The sequence below is a fragment of the Netta rufina genome (genome assembly GCF_964035555.1).
Source record: "Netta rufina genome assembly, chromosome: 34".
Lineage (NCBI taxonomy): Eukaryota > Metazoa > Chordata > Aves > Anseriformes > Anatidae > Netta > Netta rufina.
The window spans coordinates 865,117-886,667 of record NC_140158.1 but is presented as its reverse complement, the minus strand read 5'-3'; the positions used below and the strand labels follow the sequence as shown (position 1 = coordinate 886,667).

The following is a 21,551-nucleotide window of genomic DNA, read 5'->3' as shown; positions in this document are numbered from 1 at the left end:
CCGACTTACTCTCCTCCTTCGTTCTGCAGAGGTCGAGGATCCAGGTGTGGCTCTATGAGCAGGTGAACATGCGGATAGAAGGCTGCATCATCGTGAGTATCCGCACGTCCCCATGTTTCATCTTTCATTTTGCCTCATTCACAGTCGTGTTTTTTGGTCAAGAAAAGTTATCACAAGGAAAAAAAGATTTGTACTTCTCTGCCCTTCCCCTCGCTCTGCCCTTCCCTCCTGCTCCTGAGCCTTTCCTCAGGCCTTGCTGGGCCCTCTGTCCGGCTGTCTGTCCATCCATCCGACCCTCTGGCCATCTGTCCCACCACCCTGCCCCATCCCTGCCCTCTCCTTAAGGAAGCAAAGAGTCCCCGGGCTGCCTTCTTCGGGGGGGGGAAGAGGGGAGGTTCTGCTGAGAAAAAAATGAAAGATTTCCCCCTTAACGGGCGCCTTGCGAGCTATTTCAAGTTCCAACTTTCTGCCTTCCTTCCGTAGCAGTGCCTCTAAGGGGTGCGCTGTAAGGCAGCCCTCATCTGGCGCGTTGCTCCTCCGTTCCCCCAAGGAACTGCCTTCAGGATCTGACTGACTCTGGATGCACCCGGTTGTCGCCTTAATTTCTCCTTTAGCTTGCTGAAAACAAGCCGGTTGGGTGACCTTTTGCGTTTCTCGCTTAAAATTTAGATCGAGGAGGTCTGTGTTTCCTTACGCTGATGTCCACGCTGAAGGTGCAGAAGGGTTCCGTGCTGTTGCTTGGGTCAGCCTTGTTGCCAGGTTCGGAATGTTTATCCTACCAGTGCTTCGGTGCTGTTGGGCTGCACTCAGAGTGTGAGCTCTGGGCGTTATTTCTCAAATACTGCGTTATTTGAGCGTACAGACCCGAGATATTCTGCGGAGAGGTGATTTAAGGCACGTCAGAACCACCGCTGTGGCGTGTGCCAGCGTCGGACGCCCGTTCGAGTGATTGGGCGGAGCAGGTGAATTGAATTTGGTGCTGGGTGGCGAGGTGGTGTTGGGGGAAGAGCTAGGCTAAGGAGAGCTTCCTCTTGCTCTGCCCCTTCCCATCTCAAATGGCCGCTTCCTGGGGAGATGGGTTCGTTGGGAGGTTAACTACAACGTTACAGTGAGGATGAGGAATCATCTTTAGTCCTGTAGGTATTTGCTGCCAGGCCGCAGCGTTGATTTCAGAAATTGTATTTAAAAAAGGGAAAAGAAAGGAAAGATGTATTCTTTACCATACTCTCTTTTCTCGGAGAGTAGATGGAGGAGCTTCAGCAGTGCCCTTCCTCCGGAAACGATTCCCAGTGTCTGCTCAGACACTGAGGAGGAAAATGGAGGAGAGCCACCCGATAGAAATAAAGGAAAGAAGGGGTCATGGATTAAGGGAAAAGCACTACTTAAAAAATTGGTGCTCTCTAAAAACGGGTTAAGGGTTTGGGACCTGCAGGTGCTGCCTACAGCTGTGTGCGTTGCAGTCGTGCCTGTTGCCACTGAGCAAAACGGGGAGAGCTGCTTTGTCGAACGCGGCGTGTTAAAGCACGTGCCACTGCCTGGAAGAAAAGCACGGACTTCCCTCGTGTGGGACTTCTTCCCTAGCGATCTGTGGTTAACCTGATGGTTTCCCATAAGCTGTGAATGTTTAAAAGAAAACAAAAAAAAAAAAAAAAAAAAAAAAAACCAACACCAACGTTGAGAGTGGTGAAGCAGATCCTCACCTGGGGACTCAGAATCAGCAATGACATCACCATGCGAAGCATTGTGTGCGCTTCGGGTCGGGGCTGCTGCGAGCCTCGCAGCGGGGAGGGAGAGCGGATCCGGGGTGCCTCTGTGTCAGCCCTCTGCCCTGGTGGCTTCGTGAGCACTGAGAGTTTGACTCCTGTGTTCCCAGCTTTCGCTTGCGCACCTGTGGTGTGGCAGACCCAGCGAGCTGCTTCCTCAGCTGGAGGAGGAAGAGGAGTGACCTCAACATTGCCGAGGTAAAGCACAATTATGGAAAATATTTGGCAAAGATGTGGGTTGTACCAGTGCGGCTGCTGCAGCTGCAGCAGATCCTGGAGCATTGGAGAAGATAGAGAGGGGTTTCTTTGTGAAAAGAATGCTGTTAAAAGTGTTTTCATGCCAGAAATTAGGATAAACGCCTCTGTTGTTTGACATCCTCTTTTGACCGGGCACATTGGCATTACAGCGGACCTGGCACGCTGTTTGTATTAAAAAAAAAAAGGTGTTTTAGTCAGGGCAGGCCAGAAACCTGCCTTGGCACTTGCACATCGCAGCAATGCTTACAGACCCTGCATCCTGGCCTGGCAGCCAGGATCTAAATCCGATGGTGCTGTTGGTAAACTGAAGCTCAGGAAGCGCTTCTGGGTTTTTCTGTCCTTCCATGTGAATTTTTACCCTGTGAAGATGGTGTATGAAGCTATTTTCGTAACAACAAATAGGTTTAAAAGCAGTTTCAGTTTAACATCTACATGCTTGGGTGTTATTAACAGAGCTTTGTATACTGAGCTGGTGCTTGGTAGGAGAAAAAACATAAATCTTACCTGGGAAACCTGGAGCCCCTCAGCTACATACTGCTATGAGGAAACTCAGATGTAAGAACACACTTAAATAACACCTCACCAGAGCTGTTGTGCTCCTGACCAGCAAAGGCACCTTTTCCCAACACTGTCGTACTGGAAGTTGATGCAGCTGGTTCCATCCGTAAAGTGTGACTGTACAGTGCTGTAAAAGAAATATTTTTTTCACAGCTTTGGAGAAAGTGAAGCAGAGAAAACCACACATATTTTTATAAACGATCTGGATGTAGGAATAGAGGGTATTTTGAGCAAGTTTGCTGATTACACCAAACTTGGAGGAGTTGTGGACTCAAATGAGGGCGTAAAGGCCTTACAGAGGGATCTGGACAGGTTGGAGAGCTGGGCGATCACCAACCGCATGAAGTTCAATAAGAGCAAGTGCCGGGTCCTGCACCTGGGACGGGGAAACCCTGGCTGCATGTACAGACTGGGCGATGAGACGCTGGAGAGCAGCCTAGAAGAGAGGGATCTGGGGGTCGTGGTAGACAGCAAGTTGAATATGAGCCAGCAATGTGCCCTGGCAGCCCGGAGGGCCAATCGTGTCCTGGGGTGCATCAAGCACGGCATCGCTAGTAGGTCAAGGGAGGTGATTGTCCCGCTCTACTCTGCGCTGGTGCGGCCTCACCTCGAGTACTGTGTGCAGTTTTGGGCACCACAGTATAAAAAGGACATGAAACTGTTGGAAAGTGTCCAGAGGAGGGCTACGAAGATGGTGAAAGGCCTGGAGGGGAAGACGTACGAGGAACGGCTGAGGTCACTGGGCCTGTTCAGCCTGGAGAAGAGGAGGCTGAGGGGAAACCTCATCACAGTCTACAACTTCCTCGGAAGGGGGTGTCGAGAGGCAGGAGACCTTTTCTCCATTAACACTAGTGACAGGACCCGCGGGAACGGGGTTAAGCTGAGGCAGGGGAAATTTAGGCTGGACGTCAGGAGGGGGTTCTTCACAGAGAGGGTGGTTGCACACTGGAACAGGCTCCCCAGGGAAGTGGTCACTGCACCGAGCCTGTCTGAATTTAAGAAGAGATTGGACTGTGAACTTAGGCACATGGTCTGAACTTTTGGGTAGACCTGTGTGGTGTCAAGAGTTGGACTTGATGATCCTTAAGGGTCCCTTCCAACTCAGGATATTCTATGATTCTATGATTCTATGATTCTAACCACTGATACCTGGACCCCAAACTGCCACAGACTGACAGTGATGCCCACTGGATATCTCCTGATACCCTGCTGCCTTCTGACTGCTCCAGCAGAAGTCCCGTTTTAATTAGCCAGCAGGTCCCTCTGAGGGAGGGACTTTGCTAAAACTCCTGCCGTAGGAAGTATCCTACGGGAGCCAAGTTGCTAAACTGATGTGTGGTTTTCCCTTAACCCCCTCACCCCTGACTTTCCAGCTCCTGACGACACTGCCAACGTGTGCGGTGTCACCGTGTGCCAACTAGGTGCCAGCTGCCATGGTTTATATATTGTAAAATTAGTGATTTGGGACTCGTGAGCACTGAGAAGAGATTAGCAATTGCTTAAGAGCTTTCCTTGTGTCGCTCTGGGGAAGGGAGATGGGTGAAACATCTTAGGCTTGAAAGTGATTCCCTGCAGAGTGACATGCTCAGATCTGCACAACAGATCTGTCGTTTGGTCACCTTATTAGATCCCTGCTTGAGAGGTTGCTTGCAAGAATCGATTCCTCTTCACCTTGATGTGTCAAGCTAAAGACAAATCTGTGCCGAAGCACTGTCTGATCAGACGAGTGCCTCAGTTCAGGATTGTTCTTTGACAGCTACAGAAACAGCAGGACGATCAGCGCCTTCAGGAACAGATGAATTTGATCTTGAGGCTGTCATAAAACAGGTCCCTGAAGTTTGAAGACTCTTCAAATAGTTTGGGCCAGCAAGGAGCAGCTGTACGTGGCGGCTGCGGTAACTCGGGGCTCCGAGTCTCAGAGAGCGTGGTGAAAGGTGACCCCCAGCCGGCTGCTGGAGGAAGCTGAGGCAGCGTTCAGCTCTAACCTTTGCCTTCTTGGCTGGCATCTTTGCACTCCTGCTGTCAGTCGGTGTTGAGTGTCCGTCCCCCCCGCCTCAGACCGTGCCCTCAGATGTAGGCAGCGTTTAGCAGCTAGAATTCCCTCAAATAGAAAGAGTACAAATGATGCGTTTTCTGCTTTTGCTTTGGAACTCTTAGCTTGAGGTTTTCCTGCAGGCCATGAGGTTTCTTGCAGCAGCAGGGATGAGTTCTGTTAGCAAGAGGCTGTTCTGTGCTTCGACTGTGGGAAGATGAATGGTTACGTGTGCACCGTTAAATATAACTTGACACCTAGCACACCGCACTTGCAGCCTGTGGGGTGCTTTAACAAGCAGGTAAATCAGCAGAGGCTGTTTTGCAGCCGGGGTGATGCTGGGTGATTAAAAAGCAGGGGCAGAACAAGGAGTTTCTAGTGTTTGTTCTTGCTTGTCATCCGACTCTCCACTTCCACTGTTCTTTAAAAAAAAACAAAAACAAACAAACAACAAAAAAAACAAGGGGTAAGCATCTTAATATCTTTATTATAAATGGAAGGCACAAAACAGGCCAGCAACAGAGACTGTCCAAGAGAAATGCTTTGTGCTTTATAAACGAACAAGGCAGTACCCTTAGGTGGGTGTGATAATCCTCCTCTAATGCGTTTTTGGGGTGCAAAAATAGATTTGTTCCTTTCTTGCTCTTCTCTGCAGGACAAAGGCAGAATAGGCAACTGCAAAGTTAGACCAGGGAGGTCAGTTTGTTCCGTACTGAGAAAGACAAGCTTGTAAAACAAACTAGACAGATTTTCTTTGTACTATTCATCTTCCTTCAGCAAAGGCAAAGCTTATGACACTTGTTGGTGTGTATTTCCAGACCCCCAGCTACTGGCACTGTAGCGCATCTCTAATTCTTTGGTACAAAAGGTTCAAAATCTCTTAATGCAAAAATTTTACCAGCACCCTGGAGCAAAAAAAAAAAGAAATCGAAAAATCTTACCGACTTCTATTACAGACCTGCTGAGTGCACCAGAGTTACTCACTTTTATTCAGGCTTTCAGGGGCAACTTCAGTTGGTTTAGCGCTTGGATTGCTATGTTGGCAGATGTCAGTTTAAAAAAAAAAAAAAAGCTTTTGAGGTCCTTTTTAAAATGAGACTTTTCTTTTGGAATTTGGAATACTGCAAGGTATTGTTGGTTTTGCTTTCTTCCCATTCCTTAGACCAGATCCATTCAGATTCTGAACAGCGTTCCTGGTCTGTTCAGGAAAATGGAAGGCAACAAGCAAAATGATGAGCTCCTTGGGCAGTCAAAAGAGCTAAATCTGGAGAGAGTTTTGAGTCAAACTTCCATGCTAAGGAGCACCAGTAATTGTTAGAAGTAGCTGCAGAGGAACCTGCATGGCACTGGGTGTGTTTCTGAAGGTGCTAAAGGTCCGAAGTGACGATTCCTATCCATACTAAAGAAGAGAAGGAAACCTTGCACTTAACTACTGTTTTTATTCCCTTTGTCCAGCAGTCAAAAGCAGTAACTAATATGAGAACCCAACTTTTCCTCTCTTTATTTTAGATTTGGGAAAATTCCCTGCCAAAACAATATTTCCTGGAAAATTCACTAGTGTTTGTGTGAGTAAAAGCTTCCAACCTTTTATTATGAATTTGTAAGAACTATTTCATCCACTTTTGTCCAGAAGAGTCAGAAATAATTTGCACAGAAATGTGCAGCGTTTTAATGAAAGGATTCAGAATCACTCTAATTTGAACTTCATCTGGTCTGGTTGCAGGTTTTGTGACATTTAGTGTCTTTAAAAAAAAAGAAAAATCAAAATTTCTAGCTTCATATCAGAAAAAAGAAAAAAAAATGCTTGTGGCTAAATAAAATCTGTTGCAGCTCTGCTCATCGAAAAATCATTGGCTGTTAAATTGGACCTAAGTCGTCTTCTCTAACCTTTCATGATCCTGCAGCAATGGATGGTGATGGATATATGGATTAGGGAACAGCACGTGATGGCAAACCTGTGGTATTTGCTACAGCGCAGAAAGAAAAACCAAATTGCTTCCAAAAAATCAAACTAATTCAAAATCCTTGGTATCATGCAGCCATGCCACTGGCAAAGTGAGCATTCCCCTGCCTCTCAAAGCTTGCTGTACCCTTGATCTGCTGTCTTGCTGCTGTTAATTGATTGCAACTCTATGTGTCTGATCAGGACTACGAGTTGTTCTCGATATGGAGATCATACAACATATACTGTGCACGCTTGTGTGTATAGATATGTTTATCCTGTATGCATGTACATCCGTATGCATATTTGTGTGCTGGCCCCCAGATCCCTCATGTTACAAAGCATCGGCCTCGAAGGCATACTCATCAAAATCTTTTGTAGAGCCTCCATTTTTTTCTAGTTCCCTCAAAATGAGAGAATTTTTATGCGCTCTCTGTGTCGAAAAGGCAAAAATTCTGATTTTCACTGTCGCTCTCGCTAACTTTCTCTCACTCCCTCCTCGTGTGTGTATAAACACAGATGTGTGTATGCGTATGCACATCTGTGGCTTTAGATGCACTGGTATGTTTTTTGCTGTACAGGTAATAAAGACGGGGAAAGGTTTTTGTGTTTTCTTAATAGGTGAAGAAATCTTGAAGACCAGAGATTGGAATATGCTGAATTTTAAATTAAAAAAAAAAAAAAAAAAAAAGTTAAATTGTCCGGCTGTGGAAGATAGAGCCTCATTTTTGCAGCCACTTTGAATCACGAGTTCATCTCTAAATGCTCTGGTTTTTTTTTGTTTTTGTTTTGTTTTGCTTTTTGGTTTTTATTTTTTTGAAGAGCTAACTAACCCTGGCTGCGTCCAGTCTGAGAGAGCATTCAAATGGACTTGCTTCCTCTATTAGTTATAAGCTGTTTAAAAGCGCATCCTATGTTTGAATTGTGGATGAGAGGTTCCCTTGGCAAAGTGAGGAGGAAAATTCTTCCTACCCCTTTAGTATTAATTCACGGATTCAGTCTTGGTTCGGCCTACAGGAGCAGTTAACTGGAAGCCTTTGAAGATCGATAACTTTGCTGAGGTTGTCCAGGTAGGTGAAATCGAAGACCCACAGTGCCTGGAACGTGCTGTTTAATGTGTCCTAACTGTGTTCTAGAGAAGTTATTTGTAGCCATAGTTGATTATTGACTTGCATGTATCATCAGGTGGTTTTTTAAGGAGTGACTCCGTTTTCAGGCTTCCAGATGTGCTCCAAGTCATATTATTGAGGATGTGGAAGAGAACGCTTGCTGACAAAGCTCCTGGCAGCTTTACAGAACTTTAATATTTAGTTAGTTCATGTAACAGCTGATTTCAAGGCTTTGCTCTCTTCGAGAGACTGATAACTTGATTTGATTAACTGAAGAAAGCTGGAAAAATGTTCGTTCCTCATTATTTTTCACTTGTTACTTTCTTTCGGGTTACTTTTAAAAAGAAGATTTCACCGATCACAAGCCAGTAGAAGACTTTCAGCCCAAGCAAGGGTGAAGACAGCTCTCTCCAAGAGCAGAGGAAGTCCCAGTGGAGAGAACCCAAGCTTGTTAGCAGAACTCGTCGGCATGTCTAAACAAGGAGACGACTGCTACTTCTATTTCTATTCTACCTGTACCAAGGTATGGCTGGTTTTCCTTTGCCTTGCTTTTTTTTCCCCTTTTTTTTTTCAGGAAGGAGTAGATTAGGAGGAGGAAGCACACTGGTCTTTGGTTAACTTGAGAACCAGATAGATTCTGAATTCAGTTGTAGCAACATGAGGCAGCAGCATGGCCATTTTTGAGGCTGTACTCTATTTTCCTTGTTGGTTTCCTTTTGGTTCCAGGGAGACAAATGTGCCTACCGCCACTGCAAAGCTGCTCTGGGCAATGAGACGGTCTGCAAGCTGTGGCAGGAGGGTCGTTGTTTCAGAAATGTCTGCCGATTCAGACACATGGAAATTGACGTGAGTGCCTAATGATGTGTTCTCAAAATAAATCAACAAAAGCATTTTTCAGTGCCGTAGGTGTACTGATTGTGCTTTTGCAGGATAGATTCGTTTGCTTCAAAATCATACTGGTTTCTGTTACCAAGAGGGGGGGTGGGAGGAAGCAGAGGGAAATAAAATCAATGCCTTAGGTATGTCTTAGCAAGATATTTTTTTTTTTTTTTATTAGATGCTGACAGTTTTCTCAAGAGATGCAGAATAGCTGTTAAATAGACTGCTCAAACCTGCTGGAGCAGGGGGGTAATAAACAGGCTGTTCTATCCTCATGGGAGCAGGCTTGATAATGAACTATCAGGTCTCTTCTGACCCACAGTCCTTCAGATAACGCTGTTGTAGCTGCCTGGGGTAGGAAGTGGGGAAAGTTAAAGGTGCAGCAGAACTAAGTGTCCAAGAAGTAGTTCTAGACAGGGTTAGCCTAGGCAATTTCAGATGTTCTTTTTCCCTCTGAATAATCCTAGTATAATCCTAGGTGTATTAGTTTAACCCACCCTCAACGGATGTCTGAGAGTGCCTGTCTTCTCAAACTGAATGATGACCAATCTAAATGTGCATAGTGGTTACAGCTTATGCAAACTTTGTGAATATGCCCAGAAATACTACACTTAACTGAGAAACTGACCTTTGGAATGATGTTTCAGCACTGTGTTGTGACAGCTGTCACGATCTGGAGCTGTGCATCTCTTTGCAAGCCTCAGGTGCATGTTATCACAAGCTTTTCTTTCTTTCTGTCTTCAGAAAAAGCGCAGTGAGATTCCTTGCTACTGGGAGAACCAGCCGGGAGGCTGTCAGAAAGCCAACTGTGCTTTTCATCATGCAAAGGGACGTTACATCGATGGACAATTCTTACCACCAAGCAAGAGTGAGTTTAGGTCCTTTTTCTTTAAGCGCTGAAGAATTAATTTTGAGTAGTACTTAGTGGGTGCCAATCCTGTAGGGGGCATCAGGTAACTGTTCATTTGTGAGTGCAGGAAAAGGTCTGCAGTCATAGGTGTACTGCACCGAGTGTACTGCTGGTGTTTGTTTTCTGCTTTCGTGCTCAGCTTCTCTTTGCTTAGTGTGATGTTTGCCTTGCAGTTTGCTTCCTGTTGTTTCCTCTTTTGCTGGGTGGTAGGGAGATGTGTTGTTGTTCGAAGGGAAGTCATTGTTCACGGCGTAAGCAGTGATGGGATGGGCAAAAGGAGATGCTGAACTCGTTGTCTGTGCGGGTTATCTGCCTTTGCTACCATCTCTTTGCATTGTGGTCAAAGTTTTAAACTGCCATATTACCGATGATCCTCCTCTTCCTCTAGCTACACTGCCAAGTCCGCCTGAGTCCGCGGACAATGATTTGAAAGTGGCTCAGATGTCACTGCAGCAAAACAAACTTTCTGTCCAGTCAAATCCCTCTCCACAGCTAAGGGGGTGACGAAAGTGGAAAACTCTGAAAATGTCCCAAGCCCTACACACCCTCCAGTTGTAATCAATGCTGCAGATGATGATGAAGGTGATGATGGTGAGCATGTTTTGGTTCTTGGAACGAATTTGTGCTGTAAATGATTGTGTAAATCTTTGGTTCTTGAAGGAATCTGTGCTGTAAATGAATGTGTTAAATCTTTGGTTCTTGAAGGAATCTGTGCTGTAAATGAATGTATAAATCACAGATGACCTGAGGTCTGACTAGCAATAGGGCAGGCAGTCTGGCCAGGTCACTGGTGGCTTTGTCTGGCAGTCGGTGGACAGAACCTGAAACGTTGGAGGAAAGCTTAGAACCACTCCTGGCTGTAGCTGGTCTGTTGTGTAAAGTTCTATGTGAAACTAGGAAGGAAATTTCTTTTTTCTGTCTGAAGAGCAATGTGTTGTGTAGTAGTTAAAGCTGCAGAGAGAATCTAGAGTCCTAGATGTTTTGTCCTAGTGTATTCTACTTAGGAGTTCATCAGGTCAGTGTAGCTGTTTAAAAACAAACAAACAAAACAAACAAACAAAAAAAAAAAACACAAAACAGCAACAAAGTTTTTTATATGAACCATGGGCTGAAGTGTCACTGCATGAGCTACGTAATCATGACCAATCTGGTCTATGCATAACTGAATCGATTTTTCCCCTTCAGACCAACTTTCTGAGGAAGGAGAAGAAACTAAAACTCCCGTCCAGCATCCAGCTGCGGAAGGCAAAAATGGATTACGGGTGATTTCCACTTGGAAAGGCAGTTCTACTACTACTAAACAAGGTATGCCAGCACCTTAGTAGGATAAATCAGAAGAACTTGACAGTTAACTCAAAAGCAGTGTGGTGTAAAAACACAACAAAATGTAGGGGTGCTGAATGGAGTCGGTTATTTCCATGATCTCATTTCTGCCATTAATACCATCATGTGCCCATTGGGTCAGAAAGGTGAACTCCTTTTCTTTACTTTTGGAGAACAAAACAGGGCCACAGCATGGAGTTTAAATGGCTGCACGTGCAGCCTTGCAACCACTGTTGATAAGCCATATCTAACGATAGAGGGATCTAATATCGTGTAAATGGATTAAAATTAAAACTACATTTTGAACCCTGAAGGATGAAAGGAGGGGCAAAATGCCATTGGTTCTATGGCTCTTTCACTTGTGAGGAGTGTTGACAGGCTTCATTCTAAATACTTCAGAAAGTTCCTGAGCGCTAAGAAGCCTGAGGACCTGTGGTCCTCAGTGAGTGCCTCTAAGCCTGTCTCATGAACTGTTTCCTGTTTTCAGAGGGCAATCTGAATTTTGGAATAAAAACACTTGAGGAAATCAAATGGCAGAAGATGAAGGAAAAAAATAAGAGACACGGTGCTGAGTTAATATTCCCTACTTTCTTATCCTGTTCACGGCAGGTGATGGTGACTGGGAGCTGCTTGAGGGACAGACTTCCATTTTTAGCTGGGGGCATAAAGCAACCTGATTCTCAGCCAGCTGGTATTCTAAATGGGAGTTCAAAGGGCAACCAGAGGCAAATTAGTCACCTCTCTTCTTTACATGCTCTGCTTGCTGTATTTTTGACAGTAACAAATCATTTAAAGTTTTTTGTTCTTTGTGATAGTTTTTTATGTTGGGTAAACTTCCTTATGTTTTGGTTGCTCTGAACAGAAGGTTCTTCAAGATCTTCTCTTCGTCCCGTTGATTCTATGATTTTTCCTGCTCCAGAAAAGGAAAATGTCCGGACAGTGGTGAGAACTGTGACACTGTCTTCCAAGAAAGGTAATAATGAATGCTTTTGTTTTGATTTCATTACTCCTAAACTGGAGGGTTAAGCAATACTTAAAACAATTCACCCATGTTAGCCTTCTGGTGCTGCCTTCTGTTCAAAACATGCTTTTATGCTTAAAGTCCCTGGTTGTACTGGAAAGATTTGGTGCTCAGGTTAAGTGCAGTGGCAGGAGAAAAAAAAAAAGTGCCAGTATGCCAATAGGGGGGTAACTGAAAAACAGAAGAGTAACGAGAAGAAAGAGCTGTAGAAGACAGTGCTATATACGAAGCAATTTCTGAAGCATTAAAGAGGCTGACAGTGGCAGGTGTGGACACAGTATGACAGGAGTTTGTGTATAAATTGTTTAGAGCTGTGCAAATGCCTTTTAAAGGGAAAAAAGTGTGGAAGTACTTTTACTCGTAGACATTCACCTTAGAAAGGAATATTTCTCAGCATTTGTACCTAAGAATATTCTGCTTGCTTATGCAGCTTTGTTCTGCACAAAGTATAGGTGTCAAGCAGACTCAGATTCACTCTCTACTATCTCAGCTGGAATTTGAAGCAAGCACTGAGACTATTAATATTTTTTTTCTATGTTAATTATAGTTAAAATATGAGTTTATGTGGTTTAGCTGTCAAAAGAGTGTCTGACTGGGGTTTTTTGGACATGGGCTAACAGGATACTATTTCTGTTGGCTACTGGTTTCTGTGAAATAGAAAAAAAAATTCCCTTTTGTTTTAGGGGAGGAACCTGTGGTTCGAGTAGATCTTGCTGATAGACAAGGAAAACGAAAAGCCTCCGCGGGTAAGAACTTTTTATGAGCTGTTATGTAGGTGCTGCCTTCTATATATGACTGCATTAAAGAGTATTTGTGATGTATGAAAGGAAAATACATTGCAGTGGAGATCTGTATTGACTGCAGAAATGGCAAAAAAAAAAAAAAAAAAATCATTTAGCAGCTGAAAGGCAATTCTATGAAAATATGCTTGAAAAATAGAAGCTTGTTGTTGACTGTTCTCAAACTTTCCTGCAAAGAAAAGTTCTTACAATATTCCTTGTTTTCTCTGAAGATGATGTAAGCAGCCTTCCAGTGAAGCGCAGCCTTGCTGAAAGGCTGGGGAAGAAGGTAGAGGCTCCGGGAAATGCTGACAAAGCACCCAAGAGAGAGACAGGTACTAAACGGGCATCTGGATTGGATTCCTGGGTTTTGTATTTAGTCTTTCTGTTTGTCCTTTTCCAGTGATGTTTCTTTTTGCATGTTGGCTGAGGTCGTAATCACTGGGATTCAAAGTCACCTTTCCTGTCTTGTTTTGAAATGTGAACCTGAAGTTGACATTATGCAGCCTCCCTAATTCGTTCTTTTTCTGTTTTGCAGTTCGAGTTCCCAAGTCTCTGAAGGACAGGCTGGGATTACCTCCTAAACAGACCAGTACTGAGAGAGGTAACAGCTAGATATTAAATGTGCTTTCTCCTCCTTCCTTTCCATGAACTTGGAGTGCTTTCATACATCCCTAAAAACTAATTTAAACGAAAACAAAGAACTGACGCCTCTTGCTTGAGTGCTGAAGCTCTTCTGACAGCCACTATCAGAACTCTGGCTCTAGGTGTGTGTTTATTTTCTACTTGTGCCTTGTCAAGGTTTTTAGCTGCTTCTGTGAAGCGTTACGTACAATTAGAATAGAACCACTGCCAGGAGCAGGAATTTGAAATGCAGACTAAAAAAGTAATAAAGTAAAGCAGCGTTTCTGTGTAGCAGTTCTCTCTGGATAGGGCTGGTCTTCAAAATACAAGTGGCTCAAAGGAAGAGGAGAATGTTGTCCTAGGGATATTGTTCTAAGATGCATTATTGGGAACAGTCAAGATTAGTTTTCCTTAGTGCTCTGACAAATTTTGGAGACTTAAAATATTGCTGGACTCTCTTTAAATGTTGGTGCTTCTCCTCATTTCTTGATGATGACAGGGAAGGCTGCTAAGCCGATGGGAGAGATCCATGTGAAAACACTGGAGGAAATCCGTCGCGAGAAAGCTCTTCAGAGACACGAAACTCAAGCCAAAGCCAAGGCTGAAGGGCATGGTAAAACTGAAGATTCCAGCGCAGGGGCAAGAGCTGCTCGTGCAGGTGGCATCAAAACTTTCTCTGAAGCCTTGTCTGAAAAAAAGAATAATCGCTTGGTAGAAGAGAAGAAAAAAGCGGGAGAATCCCATAGCAAGAGCAAAATTCAGGGTGAGTCCAAGAAGCAGCTCGCTCTGCCCGGGCCCAGCAAAGGGCAGGCGAAGGAGCCGGCAGGAAAAGTCAAGCCAGAAGGAGAAGTGCGTGTTAAAACCTTGGAAGAAATAAAGCGTGAGAAAGCTCTGCGGATGCAGCAGAGTGAAGGAAATGTGCCAGCTCCCTCAGCACAACCCGGACCTGCCCCAGCAGAGCAGAAATCTTTATGGAGCACAAAACTAACAGGTAATAAGATGCTTTAATGCCTGCCCCAGTGAGGTGCTTCCCATATTGAGCAAGTTCAGTTTGCTCAGGATCTGCTTCATGGATAAATGCTTGAATGGCTTGCACATTGTAGCCTTTCTCTCTCTCTCTCATGGGACACAAGGAAATAAATGCACAAAGGAAACAAGTACCCAGCTTTCTTTATTTCTGCCGTTGACAAAACTTTTTTTTGTCTTTTTTTAAAGCACCTGAAAAAGAAGAAAAGAAGACAGTGGAATTGAACCGGCCTTTTCCTAAACTTTCCTCTGGACCTGATGTACAGGTGAGTCCTCTGTGAAGACACACATACATTCGCACAATTTCTGATAATTCTGACAAGTTTTGTTACTCACCGTGTGCCACCCTCTTGAGTGTGTTCTTACCCTTCAGCACCTGGTAGGAGCTGCAGTGCAGTCTAAATCCTATCGCCAGCAGCATTTCCAGACAGCTCTGTAATCCTCAAACTTGGAATCAGTCTGTTTATACCACAGCAACAAAGAAACCCTGTTAGCACCAGCTGAAATCTACACAGTTAACGTGGAGGGAATTCTTTTTGTTCTTACTGACTTGATCTGTCAGACATGAAGGATTTAATACAGAAGGCCAGAGTTCTGTGTTCAAGGAAATCAATCAGTCAGTGGATACTGTATAGGGGAACTTGTATGACTTTCTGCTGCTTAAAAAGAATGTGATAAATAGATGTACAGCAGAACATCCTATCTGTTTAAAGAAGCTTGCCATAGTGGATATTGCAGATATGTGAGACTGTGTCCATCGTAAAGCATGGCTCTTGCTACAGGCAGAATTTTATGGAGAAAAAAAAACACAACAGTAACCTGAACAATATTAATATGCTGTTCCACATCAAGACCATTTTGGAGGGATTGCTGATCAGATTTTCTTAACGAAATCTCCACGGATTTTTTTTTTTTTTTTGTCCTATTCATGCACTACTTTTCTTTCCTTCTAGCCCACTCAGCAGAGTGGAACTCGTAAATGTCCAGAGAAGAGCTTTGTAGAGAGACGGTGGGAGAAGTGGCAACAGAGAGAACAACAAGAGAAGCTTCGGAAGGAGGAAGCTGCTGTCAAATCTACTGCTGGCTTCTTTAATACTGAACCAGCAGGGAAAGTGGCAGCTCAATTTCAGGGCCAGGAAGCTAAAAGTAAGTGTTGAAGGTTAAGAGTTACTTAGGTTGTCTTCTGAAATACAGACAGAAGATGACAATTCTCATGCTGTAACTCTGGCTGGGTGCATTTTGCCACGCAATGCTACGAAGCGAAGGGTGTACTTTCTTTTTCTTAGTTTGTTTCTTTTCCTGCCAGCCAGATGTTAGGTAAGGAACGGGAGACTAGAAAATGACACTACAAGTGTGGACTTTGTAGAACAACTTAACTGTGGGACATCACTGCAAGGGAGAGGAAGCTGGTACAACAGTTGCATACACTCTTGTCCTACTATAACTGCTGCTTTTTCCTTTCCTAGCGGGAGCAGGACTTTAAATATAAAAGCCGTCTATATTTGTGAACCTAGCTTGCACTTAGGATTGCTATGTGTCGGAGGTTTCCCTTGTCCTGGATTATTATTTACTGTAGCTCTTTGGTTTCTTTGTTCCTTTGTATGGCTTGTTGGTAGACAGAGTTTACTATGTGGAAAAGATTCCTGAGAATCCAGGCAATGGCGGTGTAATTCTGCTGGCCAAATGCATTTAACTGCGTAGAAGGACTGTGGAAATGATTAAGAGAACCTGGATTTTTCCTGAGGCAGAGCAAGACTGTATCAGTTCTCTCTTCCTTTTACTCTAGCCAACTTTATGACACCTGCGAAGCCTTCGCGTGGGAAAGTCACTTTCCCCAAGAAGAAGGCACTGAAACGTAAGGCACCTGGGAGTTATCCCTCTGCCATAGCAGCTGTGGAACTACAGACTGCCTTTGATGCTGACATGATGGGACCTCCAGCCAGAAAAGCAGCCATGGTAAGGCCAGGGGCTAATGCAGAGATGGATCCCTTGCTAAATTTCTACCCTCCTCTAGGAGAAAAGGTGGAAAACTCAAACGTTCTGCAGGCCTTCTGTTTCCTTTGAAATCCAGTAGCTGTCTCCAGGATGCTTGTAGAACCCTTCTGTATTTATGAGATGAATGGCACTCTTTAACCGGTACTCTGATGCTGTGATTTTTCTGGTGTGGGGGATTTTGTCCATTAATGCCATGTTCTTAAAAGACACAAGATCATGAGTAACCTCCATGTGAATGTGAACTTTCTTCAGGAGCACCTTGCTTTTGTATTTTGGCCACGGCTCCGCAATGCCAGAGGAGAAGCAGTGTGGAGGAAAAAGCTATTAAGGAATCTTTTACCCATGTGTCATAAATACTGTTTTGCTGCTTTCTAGGGTGTTTCAGATGTGCCGGAGCACGTCCCAGCCATCAGACTTGAAGAAAATCCCCCAAACAGGTGACAACCCCAACTTGCTCTTTTTCTTAATTAGTGTATATCCCCAGGGAAACATAAGTTCTGTCACATGTGGGAAAAAATGAGGGTTCTGAGATAATTAAAGCCCAAATCCATCAAAGGAATAAGTCACCTGAAACCACTTTCTAGCAGCTAGCAGGATTACTTAATTAGGCTTTCTTGAAATGCTGCAAGTCAGCACAGCTTTCCGGTGACTTCTTGGGTTGTCTGAATACCTGAACGAGGATGAGGTGAAGTTCTACTTCCTCGTGAGGTGATAGATGATGAGTAGTGTCCTCTGCCTTTTGGTCCTCAAGAATGCCACCTCAACTCCAGGTGCCCTGGCTTCACAGATAAACCCCCAGACTGAAAAATGTACCTGGTAACGCATCGGACTCTAAATGTAGCCCTGGGTTGATTGATAACAATCCCTGTGTAAGATTGAAGCGTAGGAGGGCTTGCCTACAGTTTTAAGAGCCGGTTTGCAGGAAAGGGATTTCCCGTTAAGAAATGGCATATCCTGATTGTTCTTTCTTGCTCTCCCAAGACCTGAAGTGCGTCTTGGAAGCCCGGAAAGATTTGAGGAGCAGATGGAGATGGATCTCGAGACCTCGACCTCAGCTTCTTCCCAGCTAGAAGAGGCACGGACACGCCGGCTGAGTTCCACAGGGAACGCGCCCTTATCTGCGGATGAAGATTTTGAGAAGCTACTTTGGGAAATCTCAGGAGGCAGACTGGAAGCCGAAATCGACTTAGACCCAGGGAAGGACGAGGATGACCTCCTCCTTGAACTCTCCGAGATGATTGACAGTTGAACTGCGTAGTCCTATGGTAGAATTAAAAAAAAATTTAAAAAAAATTAAAACTGTTCTTCTTGTTGGATACCCCGAGGTGATCCTTTTTCTAACTGAGGCTTTGCAATGAGACTTAAAGCACAGTCCAAAGTGGTAGAAATTGGCAGGGTCTGCACTCAGTTGTCCTAAATTTCCCTGCTGGTCAGAGTTAAGGTCTTGTGCATCCGTTCTGTAACTATAGGTGGTTACCTTCGATATCGAGAGGACAAAGCACTTCTTTTGGCACAGAAAGATCTCCATTGGCACGCCATGGTGGCTGCAAATCGATCTTCTGATGGAGCGATGCTCTGAAGGCTTAAACGTAAAGCTTCTTCCTTCCTCCGCCCTTGGCACAACTCGATGTTGGGCACATTGTGAAGCTTCGGTGTTCTGATTTCTCGGACAGTTGATAGCCAAATCCTGGAGTTACTATGTCAACTCTTGACTTTTACTCGTGTATGCCATTGTTTTGACTGTACCCGTGTCAGATGATGAAGCTGTAGGGGTGGGAGGGAGCAGAATCGTTATTCCAGTGTGTTGTGGACCAAACTTGCTGCCAGGAGTGGGGGTGGGGGTCAGCCCACCCAGCCTTCCTTTCAATTATCAGGGAGGATCAAATGGTGAAAAGCAGCAGCTCTGCCATGCGGCTCCGCTACCCCCACTCCCTTCTCTTGTGCTGTACCAAAGTTCCCCCAGGCTTTGGTTGGTGCTTTTTGCTGGTGTGAGGACTCCGGGGCGAGCAGTCGGGACTCTGCCGCAGTTACGGGGTCGATGAAGGGTTGTTTAAGTGCCTCTTGGTTTTAAAAGTTGCTCCCCTGAGCTGCTGGCTCTGCTGCCTGCTACAGCAAATGTTCGGGTGCCATCAGCATCGCGCTTGGGCGTGGGCACTGACTCTGCGGAGGACAAAGCTGAGATTCGGGTGTATTGTGTACCCTGCCACCAGCCGTCGTTTTTTTTCCCCTAGCAGATCAATTTTGAATTATTTTCCGAACTTTTCGCGGCACGGTAGGCTCTTCCAGCTATGATTTGTGAAGCTGTGGGGGCCCTCAGGCATTTGCTGCTGGCAGAGGAAAAGCGCTTGTCGAATTTGTTGTAAATACTTAATGTTTGGACAAAACCACGCGTGTGTGTGTGTGTGTGTGTGTGTGTGTGTGTGTGTGTGTGTGTGCGCGCGCGTGCGTGCTGTGATGCCCCGGCCCCACCAGGGAAAACCTCCGCCGACGAAACTGCTGCTGGAGCTCACGCAGGCCTTCATCGTGCCAAAGGACTTCACGGGGACTTCTGCCGGCTCAGTAATGGGGGAGAAAAAGCAAAATCAGGAGGAGGAGAGCTCAGAGACTGCGCCCACCTGCCCTCGCTTTCCCTTCACCCCAAGCCCTGTTCTACGATCAGCCTTCGCCTCTTCTGCCTGCGGTGCTGGCAGCGGGAGCGGCGAGGCGGCGGCAGCCATGGCGTACCGCGGGCAGGGCCAGAAGGTGTAGAAGGTGATGGTGCAGCCCATCGTATCCTTCCTGCGGCTGGGGGGTGCCGGGGAGGTGGGTGGGGGGCGGCTCGGACCTCAGGGGGCTCGGATCTGGGGCCCTGGGGGCTCGGCCCGGGCCTTGAGGCCTTGTCCCGGGGCCCTGAGGCCTCGTTGTGGGGTTTGGGGCCTTGCCCCGAGCCTGGAACTGTTGTCCCCGTGCTGAGCCCTTAACGCAGCGCCCCAGAACCTCATCTTCCGCTACCTGCAGAACGTGAGTACTGCGGGGAGGGGGTGGGGATGGGGATTTGGGGGTGTGGGGGGAGTGGAGAGGGTCTGGGGATTCCCCTTGGTGAGTTTTCGGCTCCTGGCCGTGTCCCGGGACGAGTTTGTGGGGGATGGAGAACTGTGAGGCGTGCTGGTGGGCACAAGGAGCCCAGCGTTTCCCCCTCGTGTAGCCGGGAATGCAGGGGTTTTCCCTTGTGACTGGAAACGTGTTCTTCACCGAACGTGTAGTATTCACCCGATGGTATAACGCTCAAATGTCAGATTGCTCATTGAAACTGCCCCTGAGAGTTGCTCCTCGGAGCGTTTGGGAGCTGTCGTGGCTGTGGCTAGCAGGTATTTCTGAACACATGAGAGAACAAAAGTGCTCAGTGTTTGTGGCCCGACTTACTCTCCTCCTTCGTTCTGCAGAGGTCGAGGATCCAGGTGTGGCTCTATGAGCAGGTGAACATGCGGATAGAAGGCTGCATCATCGTGAGTATCCGCACGTCCCCATGTTTCATCTTTCATTTTGCCTCATTCACAGTCGTGTTTTTTGGTCAAGAAAAGTTATCACAAGGAAAAAAAGATTTGTACTTCTCTGCCCTTCCCCTCGCTCTGCCCTTCCCTCCTGCTCCTGAGCCCTTCCTCAGGCCTTGCTGGGCCCTCTGTCCGGCTGTCTGTCCGTCCATCCGACCCTCTGGCCATCTGTCCCACCACCCTGCCCTGTCCCTGCCCTCTCCTTAAGGAAGCAAAGAGTCCCCGGGCTGCCTTCATGGGGGGGGGAAGAGGGGAGGTTCTGCTGAGAAAAAAATGAAAGATTTCCCCCTTAACGGGCGCCTTGCGAGCTATTTCAAGTTCCAACTTTCTGCCTTCCTTCCGTAGCAGTGCCTCTAAGGGGTGCGCTGTAAGGCAGCCCTCATCTGGCGCGTTGCTCCTCCATTCTCCCAAGGAACTGCCTTCAGGATCTGACTGACTCTGGATGCACCCGGTTGTCGCCTTAATTTCTCCTTTAGCTTGCTGAAAACAAGCCGGTTGGGTGACCTTTTGCGTTTCTCGCTTAAAATTTAGATCGAGGAGGTCTGTGTTTCCTTACGCTGATGTCCACGCTGAAGGTGCAGAAGGGTTCCGTGCTGTTGCTTGGGTCAGCCTTGTTGCCAGGTTCGGAATGTTTATCCTACCAGTGCTTCGGTGCTGTTGGGCTGCACTCAGAGTGTGAGCTCTGGGCGTTATTTCTCAAATACTGCGTTATTTGAGCGTACAGACCCGAGATATTCTGCGGAGAGGTGATTTAAGGCACGTCAGAACCACCGCTGTGGCGTGTGCCAGCGTCGGACGCCCGTTCGAGTGATTGGGCGGAGCAGGTGAATTGAATTTGGTGCTGGGTGGCGAGGTGGTGTTGGGGGAAGAGCTAGGCTAAGGAGAGCTTCCTCTTGCTCTGCCCCTTCCCATCTCAAATGGCCGCTTCCTGGGGAGATGGGTTCGTTGGGAGGTTAACTACAACGTTACAGTGAGGATGAGGAATCATCTTTAGTCCTGTAGGTATTTGCTGCCAGGCCGCAGCGTTGATTTCAGAAATTGTATTTAAAAAAGGGAAAAGAAAGGAAAGATGTATTCTTTACCATACTCTCTTTTCTCGGAGAGTAGATGGAGGAGCTTCAGCAGTGCCCTTCCTCCGGAAACGATTCCCAGTGTCTGCTCAGACACTGAGGAGGAAAATGGAGGAGAGCCACCCGATAGAAATAAAGGAAAGAAGGGGTCATGGATTAAGGGAAAAGCACTACTTAAAAAATTGGTGCTCTCTAAAAACGGGTTAAGGGTTTGGGACCTGCAGGTGCTGCCTACAGCTGTGTGCGTTGCAGTCGTGCCTGTTGCCACTGAGCAAAACGGGGAGAGCTGCTTTGTCGAACGCGGCGTGTTAAAGCACGTGCCACTGCCTGGAAGAAAAGCACGGACTTCCCTCGTGTGGGACTTCTTCCCTAGCGATCTGTGGTTTACCTGATGGTTTCCCATAAGCTGTGAATGTTTAAAAGAAAAAAAAAAAAAAAAAAAAAAAACCAACACCAACGTTGAGAGTGGTGAAGCAGATCCTCACCTGGGGACTCAGAATCAGCAATGACATCACCATGCGAAGCATTGTGTGCGCTTCGGGTCGGGGCTGCTGCGAGCCTCGCAGCGGGGAGGGAGAGCGGATCCGGGGTGCCTCTGTGTCAGCCCTCTGCCCTGGTGGCTTCGTGAGCACTGAGAGTTTGACTCCTGTGTTCCCAGCTTTCGCTTGCGCACCTGTGGTGTGGCAGACCCAGCGAGCTGCTTCCTCAGCTGGAGGAGGAAGAGGAGTGACC

At 46.3% G+C, this 21,551-nt stretch overlaps 1 protein-coding gene across 1 annotated transcript; it reads left to right on the top strand.

The window, feature by feature from the left end:
• Positions 1–8,131: 8,131 nt before the first annotated feature.
• Positions 8,132–17,468, top strand: LOC311220571 (zinc finger CCCH domain-containing protein 11A-like; the record flags this gene model as incomplete). The annotated part of the gene is given in 18 exon segments (XM_084304136.1): positions 8,132–8,185; positions 8,389–8,508; positions 9,286–9,409; positions 9,840–9,950; positions 9,953–10,042; positions 10,637–10,756; positions 11,262–11,339; positions 11,637–11,747; positions 12,479–12,541; positions 12,808–12,909; positions 13,113–13,178; positions 13,698–14,189; positions 14,414–14,490; positions 14,598–14,603; positions 15,178–15,370; positions 16,011–16,180; positions 16,595–16,656; positions 17,201–17,468. Coding segments are annotated over 18 exon segments (2,307 nt in total).
• Positions 17,469–21,551: the final 4,083 nt, after the last annotated feature.